The sequence below is a fragment of the Sinocyclocheilus grahami genome, unplaced genomic scaffold, assembly GCF_001515645.1.
Source record: "Sinocyclocheilus grahami isolate Dianchi unplaced genomic scaffold, SAMN03320097.WGS_v1.1 scaffold526.1, whole genome shotgun sequence".
NCBI lineage: Eukaryota > Metazoa > Chordata > Actinopteri > Cypriniformes > Cyprinidae > Sinocyclocheilus > Sinocyclocheilus grahami.
In genome coordinates, this window is record NW_015505705.1 from 1,132,162 (window position 1) to 1,152,400 (window position 20,239).

The 20,239-nt window shown below is 34.3% G+C and overlaps 1 protein-coding gene and 1 long non-coding RNA gene across 2 annotated transcripts in view; one reads left to right on the plus strand and one right to left on the minus strand.

The window, feature by feature from the left end:
• Nucleotides 1–20,239, plus strand: part of LOC107555189 (protocadherin Fat 3-like) — a 60,667-nt gene that overhangs the window by 36,291 nt on the left and 4,137 nt on the right. The window contains exons 22-29 of the mRNA XM_016237910.1: nt 1,235–1,366; nt 2,526–2,683; nt 5,793–6,267; nt 6,392–6,545; nt 10,032–10,828; nt 12,553–12,654; nt 15,113–15,172; nt 19,507–19,545. Of these exons, the coding sequence (XP_016093396.1) occupies nt 1,235–1,366; nt 2,526–2,683; nt 5,793–6,267; nt 6,392–6,545; nt 10,032–10,828; nt 12,553–12,654; nt 15,113–15,172; nt 19,507–19,545 (1,917 nt within the window). The remainder of the gene's footprint in view (nt 1–1,234; nt 1,367–2,525; nt 2,684–5,792; nt 6,268–6,391; nt 6,546–10,031; nt 10,829–12,552; nt 12,655–15,112; nt 15,173–19,506; nt 19,546–20,239) is intronic.
• Nucleotides 35–20,239, minus strand: part of LOC107555190 (uncharacterized) — a 26,507-nt gene continuing 6,302 nt past the window's right edge. Inside the window, exons 2-3 of the long non-coding RNA XR_001605143.1 lie at nt 5,921–5,924; nt 35–45 (exon numbers count right to left, since the gene is read on the minus strand). This is a non-coding gene — a long non-coding RNA (uncharacterized lncRNA). The remainder of the gene's footprint in view (nt 46–5,920; nt 5,925–20,239) is intronic.

A 20,239-nucleotide genomic window follows, 5' to 3' on the forward strand; every position in this document is an offset into this window, starting at 1 on the left:
AGGGTTGCCAACTCTCAAACATTTGGCATGAGACACGCTTTCCGACTCTCATGCTAACCTTACTAAATCTCATGGCAAGTAACAAGAAAATGCTAAATGCACTTTGCTTACATTATACTCTTATATTCTTTATAAGAGTTATGACTTCAAAGTCAGACGCGTATTTCCATTTCGCAAAACAGTTGTAAGAGCAAGCGAGTACAAGCTAACTTTAAACTTCAAATATGTATCAATAAGAGAGAGTGCAACAGAAAAATGAGTGATCATATAGATTGAATATTATACATTTCATCAAATATTTGTTGAACATCAAATTTACGTAAGAAAGTATGTTTTATAGGAACAGTAACTATAATGCAATCTTAACTCTCATGTTGTGATTTCTCAGGATTTTCTTTTTCCTGAAAATGCTAGTTAATGTTATTGCATTATACTAAAACCTACTGACTTTGCTCACACAGGGTATAACAACTTCCCAAAAAAACTTTTTTTTTGGTGATGTTTGCACTTTTTTGAAGATTGCATATACATTTCTCATTATGCTATATTATTACCTAATATTGGATTCAGTCTTTTTATCAGCTTGTTTTCTTTCAATCAGTTTTTGAGTAAATATTGCCAAAAATATATTTTTTTCACTCAAAATCTGCCAATGACCAATCAGTTCCAAAAAGACATAAAAAACCTGTGTTAACAAAAGAAAACGAAAAGATTGAATCCAGTATTTGCTGATAATATGACATAATTAAAGATTTACAAGCAATTTTTAAAAGGCAGATTTTTGACTAGGAGCGCCAGTGTATGTAAAGGATTTTCAGCACAGCAAAAAGGTTAATAAATCATCATTATTATTATTATTACTACCCCTCAGTAATATTAGGTAGGTAAACAGCATGAATTTAAGAATTGAAAATTTTCTAAAAACTGTACATTGTACAACATTAACCTTAAGTATTAAGATTTAAAAAAAAATTTTTTATTAATAAATAATGTAAATAATGATAAAATAAATAATGAATTATTGCTTCCTCAAAACCTCATATAGGTTCCTGTAATTTATCTGCCCATGCCATCAAAATCTTACTCCAACCAGTTAACCAAAGTTGGCAACCCTGTTTATTGTAGGATGCATTTCATGGTATGCATTATTTATCCTGGTTGATTAAATTCAAACAGTAGCTCGAGTGGCAGAATTTCCATTTGCTTGTTTTCTAACTTTTTGTACCCACTGCAGGAGGAATATGTCCATCTCCTCTGGAACTCTGTGATGGCCAAACATGTCCGTCAGACATGCAGTGTGTGCGTAGTGGCCCCACAGCACCATCTCTCTGCCAGTGTCTGCCTGACACTCTGGACAAGTGTGCAGGTTAGACTCAAATAGGCTTTTTACGATGCTCCTTTTAAACTCTGGCTTAAGGCCACTTGTAATGTTGGGTAAAGCAATGTTTCATGTTTCAAAAAGGGGTTTACAACACTTTCATCACGCAGAATTGTGACAGTGAGTTGTGAGCTGGTAAATATTCAAATGTTTTTTTGTGTTTAATTGCAGCATATGAGGAAAGATGTTAAAATGATTTCTGATTTCAAATACATTTACAACATGGGAAAGGATATGTACACTGAACAAAATTATAAACGCAACACTTTTGTTTTTGCCCCCATTTTTCGTGAGCTGAACTCAAAGATCTAAGACTTTTTTTATGTACACAAAAGGCCTATTTCTCTCAAATATTGTTCACAAATCTGTCTAAATCTGTGTTAGTGAGCACTTCTCCTTTGCAGAGATAATCCATCCACCTAACAGGTTATTGTCCCTAAAGGATGTCTGGTAATATTACAAATAAATGAGAAGTGCTGATTTTCATTGTACGTATATTTATTTGATATATTTTATATAGTGTATTAATTTAGTTGATATCTTAAAGGGAATAGAGTTTTACCTAATAAATATTTTCTTAATATTCAAGTGCATTTATTTAAATATTGGATTTTACTAATGTAAAAAATTAAAAACTTACAAAAAAGTCTGTGACTGCACAATATTTTTAATCATATTAAAGCAAATGGAGATTGATGTATGCATGAAAACATTGGGTATGTAAAGAACGGATGTCCACAGTCATTTTGTTCATACTGAAACACCCTTTTACTTTGAGGAAAAGCATATACCTGTAGCATGGTATATAATACAAGTGATACCATAAAGACATTTTTATTTTGAGTCCCTCAGGCAGCTCGAAGTGTGTCACTACAAACACAAAAGACAAAAATTCAAAATGACTTTCCTTTAGCATGATATGGTTGGCAAAAGTTATGTAAGCATTCATTTCCCTTCAAATATGGGCTCCCGCTTGTAGAATATCCCGAGGGTGTGTCAAACATATGATTAAATGTCATTTCAGCATAAGTGATTGAAGCCAAACACTTCTACGAATATCTTTTGTGAAAGTGTGTATAAATAACAGATTTAGAAATATGGTGTTAGCCTTTGACTGACTGACTGATTTTCATACCTGTGCTGGCAGGCCAAACATCTCTGAGCTTTGCAGGAAACAGTTACATCAGATACAGAGTGACGGACAGTGACTGGAGTGGAGACATGAAGCTGGGCTTGAGAATCAGAACACTGCAGAGCCAAGGAGTCATCATGTACACACGTGCTGACCGCTGCACATTGCTCAAGGTCAGATGGATACAGATCTCTAGAGATATGATTAATGCATTATTTTCTACATTATTTCATTAGATTGTATATACATAATTAAACACATCCCACCCATTCTCATTACTATAATGCAGCAATCAAAATATAGTGTTTATGTATAGATATTTTTTATCTTTGTGTGTATATTTAATATTTTTAAAAGATGCTTAGAAACAGTAATATTGTAAAACATTATTGCAATTTATTCCTGTGATAGCAAAGCTGAATTTTCAGCATCCAATTTTCAGCAGAAATCATTCTATTGTGCTGATTTGATGCTCAAGAAACATTTCTTTCTTATTATCAGTGTTGAAAACATTGACAACAGTTGTTCTGCTTTTATATATATTTTTGTGGAAATTCTCTCAGGATCTTTGAACAGAAAGTTCAAAAGAAATCATTATGCATTTATGCATTTCAAATTAATGCATCCTTAATTTGGCATTAATGCAAAATTCTTACCAACCCAAACTATTGAACGGTAGTGTATGTATAGATATATGTGATATTTATTCATTTTTGGGGCTTTATTAAGTACACGTCATTGTAAGTAATTAAAATGTATGTTGATTTTATGAAAAAAAGTTTTTACTGGCTTTCTGTAAAACATTATGTACTAAAGTAAACCAAATACTATAATAGCATTATGTGTATTATATTATATAATATGACATGCATATCCAGGTAATATTTCACATGTAAAAAAAAATACTAATTATTTATTATTATCTTTATATAATATTGTACCTGCGATTGCAAGCTGACTATGCAGTTATGTTTGCTATTGGGTCATTCTGTATCAAATCAACCAAATTTCAGAAACTTCCCCAGCTCAAATTTTTGATTTTGTCAATATTTTTTTCTGAAGCAAGATTAACTTGTATAGCAATGAAAGCCAGAATATTAAATGTCATGGATGTATATTTACGGAGTAATCCACTATTTTGTAGAGGGGGGTCAAAATGGCAGCATCATTGTTATTTTTACACATTGGTAGCTCTATTAGTAAAATCTGTTGACTTTAGTAATCTTTGTTGCATTATATGCCAATGGTGACTATTCAGAAATGGGGAAAAAGCACTTTTCAAGTTTTTTCTCCAAAGTCTGCTTGTCTGTAACTTAAGAAGTATTAAAGATAACTTAATGCCCTTTTATTATTTTTTGGTATCTTCATTTTTAAGGCTCTACAGTATATGGTTCTTTTCCAGAGACATAGGGCTCTTTGCATACATATTATACTTCTTTTCTTTGCAAAAGTAATGACTAAAGAGCAAATAATGTTGAAACTAGAAATGTGTATTGTTTCCCTCTATCAAAACAATTGCACAGAACAGACCTGTCTCAATGCCATATATATTATTTGTCCATAGTTTGCATGCATGTAACTCAAGAAGTATTAAAGATATCTCAATATGATTTTAGATTCTGGTTCTTGACAAACTTTTCTTTTGGGATATTAATTTTCAAGGCCCTATATGGCTCAATCCAAGAGATATGGGGATCTCAATGCAGCTTCATGTCCAAATTGTTGAAAATTACCCATTTTCAGTGGTCAAAAACCAAATGATGGTCACTTTGTATACAGCTGATACTTATTGTATTTAAAGAGAAATGCTTGAAGAATAAATAATGTTGAAACTAGAGTTTTAACTTGTTTCCCTCTATCAAAACAATTGCATAGAACATACCTGTCTAAGTGCTGAAAAAGCACAGAAATGGTCAAGTTGGCTCATTAACTTGCACTCAGTAGTCTATTCATAAGATTCTATATTTGAATCTGTTTTAAGAAAAACAGAAAAAGGGATTTTGTTCATTTTAACAGCTTCTGAAGCTACCAAGAGTTCAAATATGCAGTATCGTAACTACATGTTTGAAACAAATCCCACGCCTCATAGAGAAGTGTGATTGCTCTTCTCACACATTATATTCACATCAATAAACCAAGATTTGTCTGACCTGGATTAATTTTTACAATTAATTTTTCTTTTTTTATTATTATAATATTTTAACGCATATTTATAGATCAAGTATTATCCACTGATAAGGGGCATATTTGGTAGAATCTCTGATAGTACCTCAAACTTTTAAACATTTAAACTCTCTCACACTTTAAATAGTTAACCCTGGGTAATTCTGAACCCTGAGTAAATGGGATCCTGGGTAATCTTATTTTAAGTTTCACATTGTTCATACTTTACCAATTACAATTAGTTAACAATTAATCCTGGTTATTCACAATCTGACATGTCACACTATTTCTAAACCCTGGGTTACTGTTATTATTTGCATACTTGCAGTGTCAACAGTCATAACTAGGTAAACAAAAATTCACATTTGGTTTTCAACTATTGAAAATGGGTAGGATTCAACCATTTGGACACAGAATTGACATCCTGATATCTCTGGGATTGAACAATATAGGGCCTTAAAATGAAAATTCCTAAGAGAAGGTATATTAAGAACCACAATTTAAAATCATATTGATTTATCTTTAATATTTCTTGAGTTACAGGGATGCAAACTTTGGAAAAAGAATATGTATGGCACGCAGACGGGTATGTTCTATGCAATTGTTTTGATAGAGGTAAACAAGATACATTTCTAGTTTCAATGGTTCTTCAGACATTTCTCTTTAAAAGAAAAAAGTATCAGCTGAATGCAAAGTGACCCACATTTGATTTTTGACCACTGAAAATGTGTACAATTGAACTGTTTACTCCCGGAGCCATATTGAGATTCCAATATCGCTGGAATTGAACCATATAGGGCCTTAAAAATTAAGATACCAAAAGAAAGTTTGTTAGAACCCAAAATCTAAAAGGACATTAAGATATCTGTAATATTTCTTGAGTTACAGGCCTGCAAACTTTGGAGTAGTTTTGGCTCTGAATCGCAGAGGAAAATTTTCATTTTGAGCCCCCCCCTCCGTAAATATACATCCATGACATTTCATATTTTGCCTTTCATTGCTATACATGTTTATCTTTCTTCAGAAAAAAGGCAAACGAAATCAAAAATTGGATCCGGGACCTTTGGTTGAGTTGACACGGAGTGACCCTATAGTGAGTCGTTGTCTGTGTTTGTTCAGATAGAGGAAGGGCGTTTGTGGTTCCAGATGGACTGTGACAACAGACTGGACATACTGGGCATCTCCGGGCGTCCAATCAATGATGGGTCCTGGCACACCGTGACCCTGGAGCTCTCCAGTAACTACACTCTCCTTTCACTGGACGACAGCTACGTGGAGCGTCGGCATTCTGTGCGGGCCCCTGTCCGCATCTGGCCCCTGGCTGCAGACGGATCGCTGTTCTTCGGGGCTCAGGTGTTGCACGGACCAGTGGGCAAAGGCGGCCAGAGGCCCCCACGGGCACAAGAAGGCTTCCAGGGGTGTCTCGGGTCCATCATGCTCAATGGAAATGAACTCCCACTTCAGAATAAGAGGAGCCGGTATGCAGAAGTAGCTGGGCTGAGTGATGTGAAGCTGGGATGTATTTTATATCCTGATCCGTGCCTCGGTGGGCCGTGCCAGAATGGAGCTTCTTGTACAAAGCTGCCCTCTGGTGGTGAGAAATAGAAAGTGCATATAACCATCAATACGTCAATAACGGTCAGTTGTTCAGATTTTAGTCATTAGCTCAGTATTAGCTTTGTCTTATAAGTCTTGTTTCTCATTGTATTTGTCCCCAGACTTCTCATGCAGCTGCCTGCCACAGTTCATGGGGTCCCGCTGTGAGATGGAGGTGACGTCTTGTGTGCCCTCACCTTGTCAGAATGGGGGTGATTGTAAGGCTGTGGGGAACACCTTCCTCTGCGGCTGCCTCAAAGGCTTTACCGGACTCATGTAAGACATTTTATTTCAGTATGTACTATTTGTGATTTGGTAGAATTTACCATTAATCTTGCATACATTTTAGACCTTAATGACTTTTAAGATGTCACACCACAGACATTTAGGTGGTAAATGAGACACCAGCACATTTATAAATATTTACATATGTTTTAAATATATATTAATACATGTACATATTATTTTATTGGTGTCACCCAATAGATAGTGTCTCATTAAAACTATTTGGTAATTATAACCATTTTGAACTACACAGTACATTTTTAACTGAATATTTTGGTACAACATATATGAAATAATGCTTTGAAAGGGTGTTTTTATTGTATTTGACAGTTAATATGACTTCAAATAGTTCAAAAGCTCTTCAAATTATTTCAAAATATTCTGTTTAAAAAGTATTGTATAGTTCAAAACGGTTCTAATCACCAGAAAGTCCATGATTGGTTAACATTACATTATAAGATGTTTTATCTTTATGCGTGTGTTGTGGAGAGCAGGTAACCAGCAACTTACTGTCTGTGTCTCTCATCTGAAAGTCATTATTCTTAGCGTTTACCTGATCTTTTCCATCTCAGACCTTAATTGTTTGAACTACTGGTTCAGTACATACGTGACCCTGTAAAACAGGTATGTTGTTTGATTGTGTTAATTAGACCTTTATCACTAATTACTAAAATCATTTAATAAATAATGAGCAGATTTTAGAGCAATCCATCTAAAAAATCCCACTAAGGCTTCTCTAATTTCTTTGTGCCATGATAATTCTTTTTCAGAGTGAGATGAGTTCAAGTTATCTTTCCACTAGATGATACTGTTGTTACTTTTTCCAAGCAAACCTAAAGCTACACATGAACAACTGACTGAGAAAAGTGGGATACTGGGACCTCTGCCCTTTTCCTCTCTGTCTTTTTATGTAGTGGGGAGAAAGTAATAAAAATCGAATTGGTTTATAAAACTACTATATAACTACTTTCTCTGCTTAACCAGCTGTGTCATTATGTTACGCAATACAAACAACCCTCTCATTATGTTCTCTTATGCTCACTTGAGAGATTCGTTGAACTTTATTGTACTCAAGAGTATGTATAAAGAGTTCTCTGAGCAACAGATCATCACATATTTGCTGTTTGCAGCACAGAGGGGAATTCAGCTAAATGTGAATATTTATGAATCTTTAAATGCAACAAGAAACCTCTTTCTCTCTCTCTGCTTCTGAGAACTAATTAGATAATGAGAGAAACACTAAAGCTGTGTTCAGATTAACATAATATTCTTATTATTCATGCAGTTTATAGTGTTTAGTGTATAGTGTGTCAGCAAGTATGCATTAAATTGATCAAAAGTGATAAAGACCTTTGTAATGTTTCAAAAGATTTTTATTTCAGATAAACGCTGTTCTTTTGAATCATCAAAAAATCCTGAAAAAAGTATCACCATTTACACAAAAATATTAAGCAGCACAACTGTTTTCAACATTAGAAATTAGTTCGGTAACACTTTACTTGAAGGGGTGTGCATAAGACTGACATGACACCTTCATAATCATGACATGACACATGTCATGAATATGAAGGAGGTTTTATGCATGTTTATGACAACTGTCATTAAGTGTCATTCGCTCAGTTATGTCATTTTTAATGCAAATATGACATTATTTGACCTAACCCTACCCCTACCCTTACCCCTAACCATAGCCCATAACAAAGACATCTCAAACAATGTAATCTTTGCATTAAAATTACATAACTGAGCGAATGACACTTAATGACAGTTGTCATAAACATGCATAAAAAACCTTCATATTCATGACATGTGTCATGTCATGATTATGTAGGTGTCATGTCATGATTATGAAGGTGTTATGTCAGTCTTATGCACACCCCTTCAAGTAAAGTATAACCATTAGTTCTAATGAGCATATTAAAATTATTTCTGAATTACCTTGTGACACTGAAGACTGATGTAATGACTGCTGAAAATTCAGCTTTGCCATCACAGGAATAAATTACATTTTAAAATATATTAAAATAGAAAATTATTAGTTATTTAAATAATAATATTTAAATAATATTATATATTCAAATAATATTTTATAATATTACAGTTTGACTGTATTTTTGATCAAATAAATGCAACCATGGTGGGCAATCTGGGCATAAAATAATTATTTCAAAAACAGAGAAAAAAAATTCTTACTGACTCCAAACTTCTGAACAATAGTGTTGAGTTGTGGTCAAAATTTTACATACACTTTGCAGTATCTGCAAAATGTTAATTATTTTACCAAAATAAGAGGGATAATACAAAATGCATGTTATGTTTTATTTAGTACTTGTCTTTTATGAGAAATATCTTATTCAGGTCAGTACTAAATGAAAAATAATTTTGTATGATACCTCTTATTTTGGTAAAATAATAAACATTTTGCAGATGCTGCAAAGTGTGTTTAAAACTTTGACCACAACTATAGATACCTAGATGACCTGCTGCATTTGCCAAAATGAGCTGAATGCACTTCCTGCGTCCGAAAATGCATACTGTCAAACAAGGTTCTACATCTGAAGAAGAATTTAAGTACACTAAAAAGTATAAGTGTGTGTAATATGAATTCAATCTGGTCATACTACATCTGGCATGTTGCCATTGTTATGTGATCTACATAATCACAATTTTACAGTTCTCCACCATGTATGAATATAACTAAATCTCTCCTGTGGCCTCATGTGTTAGCAATAGTGTCCTTTGGATGTGCATTTCAGGGTTTCGGCAGAAGTAATCGGTCATCCAACATCAACTCTTCTAGAAATTCGAACATAGTCATTTGGTGTACTGCATAGTTGGAACTGTATCCCAGTACTGTATCCCACAATGCATGTGACGTGACCATTCATGTCAGATGTGATGAATGAACCTAATTACAGCTGCTGAGTGACTCTCAGACTTATTTGTTGGGACTGACAAATATTATGTAATTTAAAGCAAAATAACAGTTTACATTTTTTTTGCAAAGTTGAATGCAACAGTTTAAAACACAAAATCATGCGCGCTTTTTTTCACAACACACAGACGTTTATATCGAGTGAACTCATGAATGTGTGTGTATGACAGCAAGGGTTTATAGTTTCAAAATAATATTAGTATTTTTCTCACACACCTATCATTTCACTTCAGAAGACATTGATTCATCGACTGGGGTTGTATTGATTACTGCTGTTTACTTTGTATGGTTTTTTGAAGTGTAAAATTTTGGGCTACATTATATGCACTCAGAAGTTGTTTACTTTTCTAAGAATATTCGTGTTCATCTGGAAAAAAAAGTTAAATACATCTGGGATGGCATGAGGGTGTATAAATGTTGAGAGAATTTTTTTGGCTGATGTATTCCCTTAAAGAATCAAATGTATGTATGGTACAGTATACAGTAAATAGTAAGTTAGTATTTAAATCCCAAAGAGCCTAACACAGTCCTTCTGTCCACAGATGCGATGAGGATGTGAACGAGTGTGAGAGGGAGGAGTGTGAGAATGGAGGAGCGTGTGTGAACACGTTCGGAGCCTTCTACTGTAACTGCACCGTGGGCTTCAAGGGTCAGTTCTGCGGCCAGCCTCTGGACGGCCCAGACACTCAGGCTGAGGCCCTGTCATACATTGGACCAGGAGAGATCATCGGCATTGGCGTGTTGCTCTTTGTGGTGTTGGTCCTGCTGACCCTGCTGGCCGCATTTCGTAAAAAAGTCCTCCGGAAGGACTGGAGCCGTGGGGAGGCGGTGGGCATCTCCACAGAGACCAACTACATGCTGCATAAGACGGGCATGGGAGCCGAGGGCATCGAGTTCGAAGCCATACGGGTCAGCGGCGAGTGTCGTGCCAGCCTCTACCGGAACGACAGTGCAGGAGGGCCACCGCAGGTCATGGTGCGGCCCACAGCCTATACACTTCCCTGCTGCCAGGGAATCCCTCAAGGGGAAACGGAAAAGGCAGAGGGAGGGCTGGCCACTTTCTCCTGCCCTCTGCAAATGAGCACCTTCCAGGCAGATCTACCACACATCCTCGGGATGCCACGAAGAGGTGTTGCCGTCTGCAGCGTGGCACCCAATCTTCCCCCGTCAATGTCCCCGAACCCGTCCGAACGCAGCCAAATCCGCAAGCCTCCATGGGAAGACGAGGATGAGGAAGAGGAAGACGATGCAAACAATGCTACGGATCATCAATTCCAAGCTCTGGAGTGGGAAGACAGGGGTTATCAGGCGGACGGAGAGGAAGCGTACAGAACCGAGGGTGACAATTTTTCGCACACACTTTCTACTCATCACAGATCAAACAGAGGTTGACAAAACTGCAGCGATGTCAGCGTGACTCCATAACTCCAATTAAATCCCAGTCTTTGTGTGGATGAGATTATACATATGCTCCCCGGTTTCCATCTGCAAAATCCATTGTACAATAATGTGTGATGGAACGTAATTACCTTAGAGATAACACGAAGCTTTCACACAAAAGGAGAAAGTGAAGTAAAGCATTTAGAGTCTATCCTCAAGATTCAAACAGAAACATCCACACAGTGATAAATGCTATGCATAATGCGTTAATCACAATAATATATATGAAAAAACTCCTTTCCCAATTCTTTTTTATGATTTCATCATTTTTCGTATTGGCTGCATCTTGAAAATTCACCAGGGACTCATAAATTGTTTCACAACAAACCAGATTATAGTAATCAGAACCATCTGCTGTGCTGTATTATCACTTGAAATAGGCCAAAAGGAGCCTTTCTCCTCATAAAATATTTAACAGTCTGGCCATGTAGGTTGGCAGCTAGTACATATGTGAGGGTGATTATTACACTTCAGCTTGTGGAAATGCGTTACCTGTGTATGTTTTCTCTGCACATTTTGGTTTAAAATGGGTGACCTTGGTCTTGTTAGTGTTTGCTTCAAGCAGAATCTCATTTGTCATGGACTGTTTGTTAGCTTTAGCAGTGTGCAGTCTGGGATAAATATAGGACAAATATTATTGCTCTTTCACTTTAGCAGATTTGAAAGATTTGCATGCCGTAGAGAGTATTAAGCTCTAAATGCTTTTAATGCTCTAAAAGGTTTTGTTTGAGCATATGTGCGTGTCTGGTTTTTGGATATTAGATGTACAGTGGGGCAAAAAAGTATTTAGTCAGCCACCAATTGTGCAAGTTCTCCCACTTAAAATGTAAATGCAAATGGGCCAGTAGTGCAGACTTGACATGGCAATATTTAAAAATAAATCTTTTTCAGGTTGTTGAAAATGAATTGAGAAGTGACCATAAAGACACATACTGTTAATGTTTTGACATTTCTATTCATTAAAATGATCAAAGTTTCCACAACAGCACATCTGTTTTCAACATAGATAATAATAAGAAATGCTTCTTGAGCCACCAAATCATCATATTAGACTGATTTCTGAAGGATGGTGTGACTGAAGACTGGAATAATGGCTGCTGAAAAATCAGCTTTACCATCACAGGAATAAATATCATGTTAAAATAGAAAACAGTTATTTAAAATTGTTATAATATTTCACACTATTACTTGTTACTATATTGTTTTACTGTATTTTTCATCAAATGAATGCAGCCAGAGACTTCTTTCAAAGACATAAAACATATTACCTACCCCAAACTTTTCAAAACATTTAAACGGTAGTGTATACATATATCATATATTTAATTTTGTTCATTTACATATAGTTTTGTTATAAAGTTAAAACAGTTTTATTCGTTTTTATTGTGCATAATGGGTCGAATTTGTATGGCTGCATGACAGCTATAAATTCATAAACACTTTAGCTGGAAAATTATGAAAAAGACATTGTGACAACTCTCAAGCTGGCCCTGAACAATCTCTATTGTTGAGCCCTGCTGTGTGTGATTGTATTTGCATACATTGTGTGAATGTATAGCATAACTGCATGCATTTGCATGTTTGTATGTCTGTATAAGAATCTGCTATTGTATTCTCCTGCAGAAGCTGGAAATACACCAGAGGAGGTCACCTGCTTCTCAGACAGCAGCACGAGCGAGGCGCACTCCCTCAGGTCTTTCCAGTCCGATTCCTGCGACGACAACGGTGAGATACATGCATTGCAAGACCCAAAGTCCTTAACATACCCTCCAAACAACCTCCAAAAACTTTCTCTGCTCAAAGAATATTCAAAGTTTAACTAAAGTTTTTTTTAGGGCATCTTATTCTGTTACAGTATGTTTTAACCATTACTTAATTAGCACTATAACCATACATAAACATTTCACAATCCCATAAAAATCATTATGCCAAGACTGCAACTTTTGAATAAACCACAGATCAATTAGATAGCATACTGAATGAACCCTTTGCGTTGATGTTTTCTCTCTTCTTGTTGTATAAGGCTGGTCTCTTTGCACTCATTAGCTCTTTGTATTAGTCAGGTTTTGATATGCTTAATAGTAAAGTCAGTTGATTAAAAAAATAACTAATGAGGATAAGGATCATGTGACTGAAGACTGGAATAATGGCTGCTGAATATTCAGCTTTACCATCACAGGAATAAATAACGTTAAAATATATTAAAATATAAAACTTTTAATAATATTTCACACTATTACTTGTTACTATATTGTTTTTCCTGCATTTTTCATCAAATCAGTGCAGCCAGAGACTTCTTTCAAAGACATAAATCATATTACTGACCCCAAGCTTTAGAGCAATTAGATAACATACTGAATGAACCCTTTGCGTTGATGTTTTCTCTCTTCTTGTTGTATAAGCCTGGTCTCTTTGCACTCATTCGCTCTTTGTATTAGTCAGCTTTTTATATGCTTAATAGTGCTGTCAGTTGATAAAAAAAAAAACTAATCAAGTTTTAATAGTACTATATATCACTTTCTGTATAAAAAATAATCACAATGTAGATGGTTTAATAACAGATGGTTATTAACAGGAGCATAACAGGAACAGTGTGAAGTTGATCGTTTAGTCTCTGATTTGATTCACTAATGAATAAACAGCAGTGAACCACATTGCGACATTGAACATCTGTACATGAGTCCTTACATATCACACCGATCAGAATCTAGTGTTTCTCAAGGTTAGTTTAGAATGTATATGAAGTTGTTTTGCTCCAAAAATAGCAGTATCATTCTTGTGATTGATGGACAGACATGAGTTGTTCCTCATTAATTGTATACGACAATGACGCATGTTAAGTGACGAGTCGAGGGCAAATTATGACATCATGATTCTTCCAATTTCAAATCCACCATTTCGGAAGAAAATAAAAGAATAATACATATTTTATAACTGGGGAGCTAGTTTTGATTTTTGGAACTTACTGTACATTATTAGGGGGCAGTCGTGGCCTAATGGCTAGAGAGTAGGACTTGTAGGTCGCAGGTTCGAGTCTCGGGTCAGGCAGGGATTGTAGGTGGGGGGGAGTGAATAACCAGCTCTCTCCACCTTCAATACCACGACTGAGGTGAGACCCTTGAGCAAGGCACCGAACCCCCAACTGCTCCCCGGGCGCCGCAGCATTGACTGCCCACTTCTCCGGGTGTGTGTTCACTACAGTGTGTGTGCACTTGGATGGGTTAAATGCAGAGCACAAATTCCAAGTATGGGACACCATAATTGGCCACACTTTCACTTTCATGTTTTTATTGCAGAGTAACCTCCCAAATGTGTAAATATCAAGAACATTTTGCTTCTCTTCTTACTAAGTACTATGAATGAAGGCCAGTATCACTGTTACTAATTCTGATATCTCTGCCTCTATTAAATTGGTTTTTTGATTACATTTCTGGGGATAAAATGAGAAATTATAATATAATTATATAATTCAACATTATAGTATTTAAAGCCATAATTTTTAACATTTAATATGCCTAAACTGCAAGTTATTCGATTGCATTTATTAATTTATTAATAATTACTGAAGATTATAAAAACTTAACAATTACAGAAGATTATAAAAAAACATCTTGGTAACCTGAATGAAGCACGTTGATGGGCGTGGTCTTGCTCTCTTTTGGTTGATGTGTTTGTTGAAGTGCAGAAAATACCTGTTAAAAAACAAACACATGCAAGATGATCACATTAACTTATACATTCTCACGCACCCACCTCTATTATAATGACCTAATCTCAGGCAGAGGTAACTGATTATTCCATTCACCTAATTAAGATGACTTGCGTTGTCTGATCTTTCCAAAAGGAAATCATGAGGATTAGTAATAACGCTATCCTGCTTTAACAATGTGACAGCCTGAGTAGGTCAGAGCAGTAATTACAATCCATCTGCCTTTGATATGCTCTACAAACGTGATTGCTATCATGACTCAGTAGTGTAGTATCACTTCTGCTGTACAAAATAGATGTCAGACGTCCGTTTGCTTTTGTTTAGCAGATTTCACGTGCTGGAGGATTACGAATGGGACAAAGTGATTTATATAAATGCTTATGTAAGGTTTTCATTGAGTGTTTGATGTTTGGTTGAAGTGTTTGATCCTTTATTCAATTGTTGCCTGATATTTTACACTTGTTTATGCCCTAGCCTCCATAGTGACGGTGATACGACTGGTAAACAATGCAGTGGACACCATTGAAAATGAAGGTATGAGTCAATTTCCATATTACTGACCCAAATCAAACAATACCCAACAAAATCAAAATTAGATTTGAGTGGCTTTACTACATAGTGTCATAGTGCAATGGTTCACAACCCTGGTCCTGGAGGCACCCCAACACTGCACATTTTATATATCTCCTTTCTCAGACACTCCAATTTCAGGTCTTGGAGTCTCTACTAATGAGCTGATGACCTGAATCAGGTGTGTTTGATTAAGGAGACATGCAAAACGTGCAGTGTTGGGGTGCCTCCAGGACCAGGGTTGGGAACCACTGTCATAGTGTACTGCTAAATGTTGACAAAATGAACTATTAGCAGATTTAACACATCTTTCTCTTCTGGGAGATCTTTTTGTCTTCACTATGTTTTGAATTATTTCATTTCAAAATGATTTAAATTATTTTTTATTTTCTGTTTAACTATTATTAAATTAAATTGTATATATTCGGTAACACTTTGTCCCATTACTTAACAATTGTTAATCTATTACCTAACATTAACTAACAATGAGGAATCCATTTGTTATTGTATTTATTAATCCTTGTTAAACTGTTTATTATTATTTTGTGTTAGCTAAGGTGTATTAAATAATAGTAATAGATACAACTTTTAATTGTAATAATGTATTATTAAATGTTGAAATGAACATTAACTAAGATCAATTAATGATTTGGAAGCTATTTTAAATGTTAGTTCATTACTGATGTAGTTAACTAATATTATCAAATGAAACCTTATTTTAAACTGTTACCAAATATTCTTTATTCTTAGTTTTATTTCATTTGTAATTAAAAGATATGTAATAATAATTAAAAAAAATAGTAGCATGTTATAGCATATTATTCAGAAATATTGCATCATCATTGCAAAATAAACAAGTGACTCAGATGCGACAATGGTTCACAACCCTGGTCCTGGAGGCACCCCCACACTGCACATTTTATATATCTCCTTTCTCAGACACTCCAATTTCAGGTCTTGGAGTCTCTACTAATGAGCTGATGACCTGAATCAGGTGTGTTTGATTAAGGAGACATGCAAAACGTGCAGTGTTGGGGTGCCTCCAGGACCAGGGTTGGGAACCACTGTCATAGTGTACTGCTAAATGTTGACAAAATGAACTATTAGCAGATTTAACACATCTTTCTCTTCTGGGAGATCTTTTTGTCTTCACTATGTTTTGAATTATTTCATTTCAAAATGATTTAAATTATTTTTTATTTTCTGTTTAACTATTATTAAATTAAATTGTATATATTCGGTAACACTTTGTCCCATTACTTAACAATTGTTAATCTATTACCTAACATTAACTAACAATGAGGAATCCATTTGTTATTGTATTTATTAATCCTTGTTAAACTGTTTATTATTATTTTGTGTTAGCTAAGGTGTATTAAATAATAGTAATAGATACAACTTTTAATTGTAATAATGTATTATTAAATGTTGAAATGAACATTAACTAAGATCAATTAATGATTTGGAAGCTATTTTAAATGTTAGTTCATTACTGATGTAGTTAACTAATATTATCAAATGAAACCTTATTTTAAACTGTTACCAAATATTCTTTATTCTTAGTTTTATTTCATTTGTAATTAAAAGATATGTAATAATAATTAAAAAAAATAGTAGCATGTTATAGCATATTATTCAGAAATATTGCATCATCATTGCAAAATAAACAAGTGACTCAGATGCGAAGCAGAACTTCCTGCTTATTAGAAAGCTTCTAGGCAAATAAATAAATAAATGGATGTGAAATATTGATTTGAGGTGAAAGTATTTTATTGTGCGAGAAGAAAGAGGTACAGAGTAATACTAGAGACATTCAGCACTGCAAGGAAATTGGTTGCCTGGATACAACAGTCAATTACACCGTTTAGCATCATTATAGATGGACTGACCATAGGATGCTGCAACTGACAGAATGAAAATAGAGCAGTAGAGTGCTGTGTAGTACAATTTTATAGTATTATTCAGTTTAAATGTTATAGTAATAAAAACCATGCTGCATGAAAAGGTAAAGGTGTAATACTAGAGCACAGAAACTGAAGTGTCCATGCTGTCCTCACTGGACTGGCTCTAGTAGGATTAGAGCAGTTAATTAAACTGCACAACTCTGGACTCGTATAAAACCAGGGTTTAGACTCGCTCTTTAATCACTCACATAATCCAGTTGCATTGAAAACCTGAACTATTGAACTAGCCTTTAGTTAGGTAAGAACAGCAACCCTGTACTCCGTGGCTCAGCTGCAGTGACCTGTTTTTGAGGCACACCAGAACCAGTCTCTAATTAAACCTGCTGTAGACCAAAGCTGATTCCAATCAGTGCGAAAACAAGCTGTTTGCTTAAGTCTCACACACTATGGAAATTTTTGGCTGTCTGAGGAGTTCTCAGCTCCACCTTCTTTCTCAGAGGTCTGGATGAAAGTGGACTGTTTTTCTTTGGTTATGCTAAACAGCACAATGTGATTTATCCAAGTAGGACATGTTCCTGGATCAACTTTTTTGGGTCTTGGACCAACATTCTAATACTTTAAAAATGTGTAAACTTTCAGTTGTTGCCTTGAGAAAATATTTCTGTTATTACTAATTTATTATTCTATTTATGACTATTGTATTAGTTAAAGGCACAATATGTCATTTTCGCCACTGGAGAGCGCTTATTCAAAATAAACAAAGAGACAAAGGCGTAGTTTGATGACTCTGTGACTGAGTGTGGAATCATGGGAGTTGTCGTCTTCATCCCCACAGCCGATGCAATCCGACGGGACTCATGTTCATGGATGAGCTAATGATTTATTAATGTAGTAGAATGAAGCAGGGTGAGGCTGAAAGCTGTAGAAGAGAAACGAGGCCACTGAATGATCGTGACACACGGCTCGAAAGCAGCGGAGCTTTTATTATGCCACAGTCGACCGCTTCTGCTTCTTCCGGTCGTGTGTATGTGGGGTAAAGCAGCGCTGTTTTATCACACTAGATACATTTGAAAGTTCTGTTATAATGCTGCTCTGTGCGGTCGCCACCGGTCTATTAAAACGCACAACATATTAAAGCGTCTTTAGTGTTTCCATGTTTTCTACAAAACAAAACCGGAAATCGAGGCGTTATGACGTCATTGGCAGGCGACACGATGACACTATGGACACGCTCCGTGTCACTAGTGAAAATTGCTTATTTCTCTGGATTTAAACATTCTTCTAAACATTTGGGATAATGTAAGTACACAAGTCAGCAAAATATATAACACTGTTCTAGTGGTTTTTGGATATTTTAATTTGAAAAAATTACATATTGAGCCTTTAATATCTCTAAATAACTTTAGCGTAACCTAATTTAGTCAGCTTGATTTAAGTGTATTAAATATGTGTGTGTATTTTAAATTGATAAATTGAATACAATTTATATCTTACCCAACGTATTTTTTTAATTTTTTAATGTTAATTTTAATTCATGAATTAAATATTAATTAGTTATTATTTTTTATTTTAAATTAGAATTTTTTTTTATTTAATTAATTAATTTACTCTTATAAAAATGTGTACATTTTTAGTTTAGACCTTGAGAAAATATTTATTTTAATTACTTATTTCTATTTATTATACTATTCATTCTATTTATTACTATTATACATTATTCATTACTATTTCTAAATAACTTTGGTGTAAACTAATGTAGCCAGGTTAATTTTAATAAATAATATATTCTGTATATATTTAATAAATGATAATGTGTATTTTAAATGTATAAATTTAATACAATTTATATTTAAAAATCTTATTTTAAAAATCTTATTTTAATATATATATATAATTATGTGTGTGTGTGTGTGTGTGTGTGTGTTTGTTTAGTGGAATACATTTTTTTTTATTTAACTTATTAAACAAATTCAGTTGTTACTTTGTTATATTTTATATTAAATATTTATATTATTACTTTTTAAATAAAATAACCTAATAATTAAATAATATATACTGCATGTATATTTTACATTTATAAATATAATACAATTTAAACAATGTAATATTAATTTAAATATTTTTAAATATAATTGTATTAATTAATTAAATATGAATTCGTTTTTTTTATTGAATTCAAAGTTTTTGTTTAAAAACTAAATTAATTTTTTTTTTAATTACTTCTAAATTGAACCCTTACATTGCGTAATCATAATGTTCAGTAGTTATGTACTACTGAAATCTGATTTGTTTATACAACGTTGTTCCAGGACCAATAAGGATGTTGAGTAGGTCAGATTAAACTAGATAAACATAAGCAGTGATACATCATGTGTTTTTCTCTTCTCCTAACAGTTGCAGGTCAGGGCGACGTGCAGCCTCACAGTACCACCTGTGAGCCCACTTTGTTAGTTTTTTTTTTTTCAGTTTACTTTTATATCTGCTCCTCTTTTTCACTTGATCAGACATATTTATAAACCTTTACATGCATCCCATATTAAAATATTCCATCATTGATATTTCATCAAGCATAAACAAGTTGATTGTTCTGACTGTTTTGTTTTTGATTTGGCTCTTTGTTGTTTATTTGTTTTCATCTCATAACTCATTAAAACACTCCCCCTGAAACATTTTCCATTTTATGTCTTTACACAGTAAGCCCACACCTCAACTATGAGGATGAGATTTGTGTGGAATTCATCAAAGAGTATTTGATGAATTGTAAGAGCATATCTTCATTTACTGTACTAAACTAGAGATTCAGAGGCAGACAGAGTACTCAGCTCCATTACTTGAGTGAAAGTACAGATACTGCTGGTCAAATATTACTCCATTACAAGTAAAAGTTGTAAAGACAGATTTATACTTAAGAAAAAGTACAGAAGTACTTGCTATTAAAAGTACTTAAGTACCAAAAGTAAATTTCCTTTTTTATGTCAATGCACATATTTTTTTATTGTTGTACGTAATACTTGCAATACTTCTGAAGCAACTTAGAATACATTACACCTACTGAATACACTGACTAGCTTGTAGTATCTTTGGAATAAAGAGCTTTTAGAATGTTAAAAACCTATGGGGGAAAAAA